This window comes from Ctenocephalides felis, unplaced genomic scaffold (genome assembly GCF_003426905.1).
Source record: "Ctenocephalides felis isolate EL2017-DRISC unplaced genomic scaffold, ASM342690v1 CF-g0.4_SCAFFOLD_01886, whole genome shotgun sequence".
NCBI classification, from domain to species: domain Eukaryota; kingdom Metazoa; phylum Arthropoda; class Insecta; order Siphonaptera; family Pulicidae; genus Ctenocephalides; species Ctenocephalides felis.
Genome location: NW_020538040.1, coordinates 71,332,529 through 71,339,743, shown reverse-complemented (window position 1 = coordinate 71,339,743; position 7,215 = coordinate 71,332,529). Strand labels below are relative to the sequence as shown.

At 27.5% G+C, this 7,215-nt stretch overlaps 2 protein-coding genes across 2 annotated transcripts; one reads left to right on the top strand and one right to left on the bottom strand.

The window, feature by feature from the left end:
- The first annotated feature begins 34 nt into the window (after positions 1 to 34).
- On the top strand, positions 35 to 6,218 carry LOC113377917 (X-ray repair cross-complementing protein 5-like). Its single transcript, XM_026618373.1, has 10 exons — positions 35 to 164; positions 317 to 442; positions 2,083 to 2,215; positions 2,269 to 2,409; positions 2,795 to 2,884; positions 2,961 to 3,176; positions 3,246 to 3,532; positions 4,172 to 4,435; positions 5,516 to 5,679; positions 5,739 to 6,218. The coding sequence occupies exons 1-10, from the start codon at positions 64 to 66 to the stop codon at positions 6,086 to 6,088; spliced, it is 1,872 nt and encodes a 623-aa protein (XP_026474158.1). The 5' UTR covers positions 35 to 63; the 3' UTR covers positions 6,089 to 6,218.
- Positions 6,155 to 6,782, bottom strand: LOC113375299 (chromatin accessibility complex protein 1-like). The gene is made up of 2 exons (XM_026615239.1): positions 6,657 to 6,782; positions 6,155 to 6,385 (listed from the first exon to the last, which is right to left on the bottom strand). The coding sequence occupies exons 1-2, from the start codon at positions 6,780 to 6,782 to the stop codon at positions 6,155 to 6,157; spliced, it is 357 nt and encodes a 118-aa protein (XP_026471024.1).
- Positions 6,783 to 7,215: the final 433 nt, after the last annotated feature.

Genomic DNA, 7,215 nt, shown 5'->3' with positions numbered 1-7,215 from the left:
AAATTCAAGGGAAAGTTTGAAAAATATGAAGAAGCCTTTTGCTTATCACTATCGTCATGGGAAATGCTTCATTATATAAATAATGATGTCACTCCTACAAATATTAAAGCTGATTGGTTGAAAGGAATTATAGTAGCAGTAGATTTCCTTAAAGAACAAATCCAGTGAGCAGAATAATTTCATAAAGAGTTATTTAGTCAATTTTAATTTGTTCATCTTACAAAAATGACAAAATACAGTTTCTTTATTTTGCATATTCTTAGTTCACATCTTATTAAAATTGAATGTGGATAATTAATTACAAAATATTTTGAAGGGATAAGAAGATAGCTGCAAAAAAAATTATAATGTTTACTAATTTTGCTTCAGAAGTTGAGGATGCAAGTATTTTACCACAAGTTGTACAAGACATTAATGATGCCCAAATAGAATTAATAGTTATGTAAGTAAATTTACTCAATAATATAATATTATTGTTTTATGTTATTAGATTTTTCTCAAGAAAAATTTAAAATTAATTTAAACACACAAATTCTAATTCTGTGCCTGCATAAACAATAGTTGAATTTTTATATCGTTAATATAAAAACTTGGCATTTTTATTAAAAAATAATGACATTATTTTCCTTAACAGACCTTTGTAAGAAAGTTAAAATATTTATAACTGTATATTCTGAAAAACCATAAATGTTCAATTCAAATTAAATTATGAATTTAAGCCCGAATCACACGAGGCTTGTTTTCTGACGCTGGATTTCCCGCTTGATTTTTTTGCCGATGACGGCGCTGTAAATCATGATATTTTTCTAGCCGTACGCATCACACGAGGCTTTTTGAACTAGATTTTAAGCGGTGGTTAATAGGTGCCGTGCGACATAACCTCGAAATTCAACAATACTTTTAGTTCAATACAATTTTTCGTATAAACAATACTTTTAGTTTAGTTACAATTAACAACAATACTTTTAGTTTACTTTTTCTATTTAACACGGGTCATAGAAAATAACATTAATTTTAATAAGAACAATTCAATAAAATTAATATAGAAAAGAGATAATTAATATAATAATTTAAAAAAAAATTGGAAAGTTATATAATTTATTTAAATTTTCATAAATCTGAATTAAATTATGTATTGAAACATTATTAGTAAAAATAAATAAAATCAATACAATAATAAATAATATTGTAAAAATTAATTATTGTTTTAGTAAACTTTATAAATATATATTTTAATTTTGAATATTAATTAATTTTAATATTTTTTTGTGAATTTTAGAAATATAATATTCAATAATATTTCTCCAATAAATGAAATAATTAAAATAAATTAAAATCAAAATGCTTCTATATATAAAAAAATATAAAAAAATATTTATACTTAAATAAAATAGAAAATGTTTTTGGATATCATTTATCATTTACGTTTTATATTATTTTAATTATCTAAATTATCTAAATTAATAATATTTTAAAAACTATATGTTTTTGTCCGAGGCCGATCAATTGACATTGATTTCATAACTATTTCCAAAATATGTCGTACTCTTTCTTCAAGTTTGACAGCAGTGCCGTCACATGATGAACCATGTGACAAAATACTGCTTCCCGATTGGTCGGGACGGGCAAATCCATCTCGAAAAATAGCACACGTTCTAATGTCAAAATCCAGCATGCTGGCAAGAAAGCGAGATCGCTATGACGTCATTTTGGACTCTCGACCGCCAGCTACCTGGCAAGCAGAGCCATAAAGCAACAAAACAAGCCTCGTGTGATTCGGGCTTTACTTACTATTTAATTTCTTAATTTATTTCTTCTACCTTAGTATTAAACTCGAGACTTGGTTTGCAATCATTGAAGTGATATAATTATTGTATTGCACATCAACAAAAATGAATGAAAAATTCATGACTTAATTACTTTTAATTATTCTGGTCCACTCAAAATAATAACTGAACACAGAGTGTATTATTTTTTTCTTACTAGATGCTACAGTAATTATTCTTAAACTGTAAATATGATTATACTTTTATGCGATTATTATGCTTTTATACTTGAATTTATTATTCTTATTTGAAATAGAGGTGCCAATGTCATACCAGAATTCAATTCAGGCAATGAAAGTGATTTAGAAACTAGTTTTTTCTCACAAAAAGTTCCTAAGTTACCACATCAAGAAGAGGGAGAAAAACTGATTAGTCTTATAATTAAAGAGGTATGTTGAATAAACTGTTATTGAACAAAAATTACTAAAAGAAAAAATTTCAGACAAACGGTTCTATGTGCAATTTTGATGATGCTGTGACAGAACTCATGTACTTTGAGAATAAACAGATTAGGCCCACACCTTGGTATACTAATTTACAAATTGGACCTGACATAAGTATTTCTATTTGTGGTTATAAGAAGGTACTATATATATATATATATATATATATATATATATATATATATATATAATTTCATTTCATTTCATTGAAAGAACATTAGGATGAACCCTTTAATGAGATGTTTTCTTTTTAATATTTATTTATGATCTTTTCTTCATTATTTCTACTTTTTCTTTTTATTACTAAATTATTGAGACATTGTTGAAGTCATGTTGTACCCCAGTCTGTGTAATAATGTATTAGAGACAAGTGGATCTATATTTACACAGAACTAGACTAATAATGTTATATCAAACATTAATTAAAGATTTCTTTGCTTATAATAAAACAAATAATACTCTAATAATTTCCAGCTATATATTTTTGATATGTAATGTAATCTAAACACATCAACTATTTTTCAGATCTCAGATGATAACTGCTTACCAACATGGAAGAGAAGAACTACTGTATTAGATGGAGCATGTGAAATTCAACGGCAGTATTTCAAGCATGTAAGTGTTAAAAATATGTTAACTGCAATTATCTGTAAAAAAATAATTTTCAGTGAATATGATAATTACTTTTTAGTCAGAAAATAATTCAAAAATTGATAAATCAGACCTAATTCCTGGCTATCAATATGGTGCTACCATTGTGCCTTATACTTCTGCCGATGAGACTATGAGCTATTCTTCTGGTCCAAGATGTTTAATTATTCTAGGTTTTACTAAGTTGTCTAATATTCATCGTGAATGGTTCTCAGGGAATGGTGTTACTTGTATAGTGGCACGGAAAGGTTATCAGGTAACTTGTTAAACAGTTTAGTGCTTAAAAATATATATGTGTTTGTTGTATGGTGCTTTCATATTTTAGAGTTCCGAGAGGGCCTTTTCCGCTCTTGTTGATTCAATGCAAAATAGTGAAGTTGTTGGAATAGCTAGAAGAGTGTACAATTGTGGAAATGCGCCAACAATACAATGTTTATTACCAAAGATTACAAATAAGTTTAAATGCCTCTGTATGATACAATTACCCTTTTTTGAAGATCTGCATCTTCTTAGCTTTCCACCCTTATTAGGAAAAAAAAATACGCCAAATGAAGAGCAATTAAAAGCTGTTGATTCACTAATTGATTCTATGGATCTGATGACGGCAGCCGAGTTAGTATCCACTCATTTATTAGTATTTATTTACAGATCTAAAACAGAATTTTATCCAGAGTCACAGTATGCAAGTGGTTCATCCTGCCAACAAAAGAGTAGGAATTGTTAAAATAGTATATTTTAAATCACAAAAAACGCTGCAATTGTTCTTGTTCATTGAAAAACTAAATATATTAGTGATTGTGATATTGTACTAATTACCTAATTACCTATACAAAATATTTTTTGCAGAATCTCATTACGTGACAAATAGTTTTTTTACTATATGTTATTGGTAACAATAACAACTTATAAAATAGAACTGGAGTTCATCTCTGTAAGCTATGCTGTTCTTTTTTTTGTTTTCCACATAAAAATAAACTAATAGTTTTATATTTTATCTATGATAGTTATCAAGACTCCTGAGAATAATATTACATAAATAAATAACCGATACCAACAGTATTGTTATATAATTTCATCTGGATATATTCACTTAATTGTAAAATATTTAATATACCACAAAAATGTGATTAATTGTGCAATTTCAGATTGAATAACTGAAAATACTTATACTATGTTTATTTACAAACTCAAATTCAATTTATACGTAATATGTAAAATTAATAAATACTGTGCAATTTCTCCATGAAATAGGACTGAAGATGGCGAACCTATGGAGGCATATCATGTGAAGAGAACTTTAAATCCATATATGCAGCATGCTTTCCAAAGCTTGTCATTCCGTGCTATGTATAAGACCAAACAGCTGCCTCCAGTCCAGAAAGATGTGCTAAATCTAATAAATGTTCCTGAAAAAATATTGGAAGGTTCACAAAAGGCAATTGCAAAAATAAAGGATTTATTCCCACTAATCGAGAAACAGGAAATGATATCTGAACGGAACAAATGGATCAATAGGTAAGATTAATTTTAATGGGTATTTGCAATATTTAATTTTAGTTAGTCATATTTAAAACCTGCACATCAAAAATATATATATATATATTATATATATATATATAATAGGTTGTCAAATATCTCCCTTCTGCCTTTTTGTATTGCCAAGAGCAAAAAAGCGGAAGGGAGATATTTGACAACCTAATATATATATATATATATATATATATATATATATATATATATGAAGTATTTTGCAGCCCAATCGTCAAATTAAAATTGATTCAACAATTGGGCTGCAAAATACTTCAAATATGTATCAACATCGCCAAAACTATCCTCATATAATTCTTTCGTTGATAAAACTATAAACTTTTTAATCAGGCATTCATTCAGATAATAAATATAAAGAAAGCTATATTTTGTTATATGGACCATTAAATTTACTTTCAAATATAGTTTTATCTTTATTATCTGGATGGATGCCTGCTTAAAAAGTTTAGTTCTATCAACATATATATATATATATATATATATATATATATATATATATATATAAAAGTGTATGATAGGAACAATATTTAACTACGTTGCATTTCAATAATCAAAATATTCTCAAATTTCTCATATTACATTACTCAAATTACTTGAATATGATTATTCCAAAGCATATTTTATTTTGAAGGCAATGTTTTTATTTATTTTGTTTCACAATAAATTCCAATTAGTGTGAGCTGCAAAAGTATATATGTAGAGTTTATTTTCTAAAACAATGTATTAATTAAAATTGTTTATTTGCATGTAACTTATGTGTTAACAATGTTTGTTTGGTCCTTATTTGAAATATTATACTACTGATCTAGTTTAGATAGTTAACAAGTAACTTTTGATTAGTTCTTATTCATTCTTTATATGAATAAGGAATGATTAACTACTACTTTCATTCTGTATGTGTAAGGATTATTGTTTACATATTTAAGATTTACCATATATACATGTAAAAGAAGATTGCTTATAGTATTTATAAATTAATTACAAACTAAACAAATAGGAACAATTTTATTAAAATCACTAAATGTTTGACTTATTAATCTAATTTAGCCGTCTGAAGACAATTGGCAAAGAGGAAGATTTACAGAGTATTCAAGAAGCAAAAGACATACTTAAAATTCAAGATGCAATTAAAGCCGAACTTGTTGAAGTGGGCACAGTGAACCCATCAGAAGATTTCTTAAAATTAATTACTAGAGAAGATAAATTGACTGGTAAGTAGTAATTGTTTTTGTTTTGTATATGATCCAAATTCAAACTACTGCTGTTCTAGTGATTAAGCAGTTACAACAAGTAATTTACAATATTCCTCTCAAGTCATTTGACACCGATTATTCCAAAGCATTGGTGGCTTTGAGAACATTGAGAGATGAATGTATCAAAACACACACAAAAGAATATAATGACTGGCTGAAGGAGCTTAAAGATGTTGTGTTAAAAAATAGGAAAGACTTATTCTGGAGTAATCTGGTGAAAGAAAATTTGGGCTTGATTACTATTGATGAAAACCCATTAAGCAAAATATCGCAACAAGAAGCTGATATGTTCCTGAAGGTTTCGGAAACAGAGTCTGTAGAACCGCCAGAAGACATTGAAATGGATGATTTGTTTGATGAAATGTAATAATGATTGTAAAAATATATATTGTAATATATAATTACAACCTGTATAATTAGTTATTAATTACTATCATTCCTCACTATCAGATTCTTCTGATTCCAAACTGGAAATGGGATCTTTTTCCACTTTCTTTTTTGACATTAGTTCTTTGTATTGTCTCACCGTAATTTTTTTTGGCATTAATTCCCATAAGAAGTCTAATGTGTCTTTGTTATGAACAACATTGGTAACATCTTTATAATCCAAATCTTTTTTACCTTTACTATAAGCTTGTTTAGCAAGGTAAGCGACAAAAAGCTCCTGCAATAAATTCAAATTAATCAAAACCTTGTTATTAATTTTATTACCTAGTTATGATAGCTATTCTCAAGGTATGATTTTTAAGAATAAGCACAATATCAATAACTGATAATCCTCTTGAAGTAACTTCATAAAAGTATAAATTAAAATACAATATTCAGTTTTATTGTTCTCTGTAGTGTCCACATATAATCAAAACTCATATGTAATAATAGTTCAATTGTTAAAATATTAGAAAAATAACTTGATAGAATTTGAATGTAAAACTCACCGCAGATTTTGCTACGAAATAGGAAGCATCAAACGAAACGGCTTCTGCTTCTGGAGAACTTTTCATAATAGTTTTTACTCGCGCTAATGGCAAATGCAATACTTTAGGTTTCTGTGTAGGACTCATAATGAAATTGTTTTTATGATCAACTATCTTGTTCACGAAGCTTTATACTAATTTTAATTTCACAAATAGACACCAAATATTGAATTTAATTTATCGTCATCGAAACATGATCACGCAAGTTTCAAGATCTTTACAAAATTTCTATTTTTTGTATGTAATTATAATAGCACTAATGCCAGAATGACATCTTTCATAACGGTTTTATAACCTAATATATTAAAGAGGCTTATAAAACACGCCGCATTATCGTCAGAAAACGCTGTCATTTCTATCGATGCAAACAGCTACGATATCGATATGTAATCCTTATATTTCACTTCGCCCTTTTGACAACCCTTAAATTCATAGGACAGGCCAACTAACACCGATCACAAAATTTATCGTGTAACCGTTCTTTTTCGAATGGTTAAGCTTAATATATAACGAGTCTGTA

Excerpts from the sequence above, each read along its gene's own strand:
- LOC113375299 (XM_026615239.1), bottom strand. The coding sequence starts at position 6,782 with ATGAGTCCTACACAGAAACCTAAAGTATTGCATTTGCCATTAGCGCGA. Across the intron at positions 6,386-6,656 it reads ATTTCGTAGCAAAATCTGCG|GAGCTTTTTGTCGCTTACCT; the intron begins GTGAGTTTTACA and ends AATTTATTGCAG.
- LOC113377917 (XM_026618373.1), top strand. The coding sequence starts at position 64 with ATGCTTCATTATATAAATAATGATGTCACTCCTACAAATATTAAAGCT. Across the intron at positions 443-2,082 it reads CAAATAGAATTAATAGTTAT|AGGTGCCAATGTCATACCAG; the intron begins GTAAGTAAATTT and ends TATTTGAAATAG. Across the intron at positions 2,216-2,268 it reads TTAGTCTTATAATTAAAGAG|ACAAACGGTTCTATGTGCAA; the intron begins GTATGTTGAATA and ends AAAAAATTTCAG.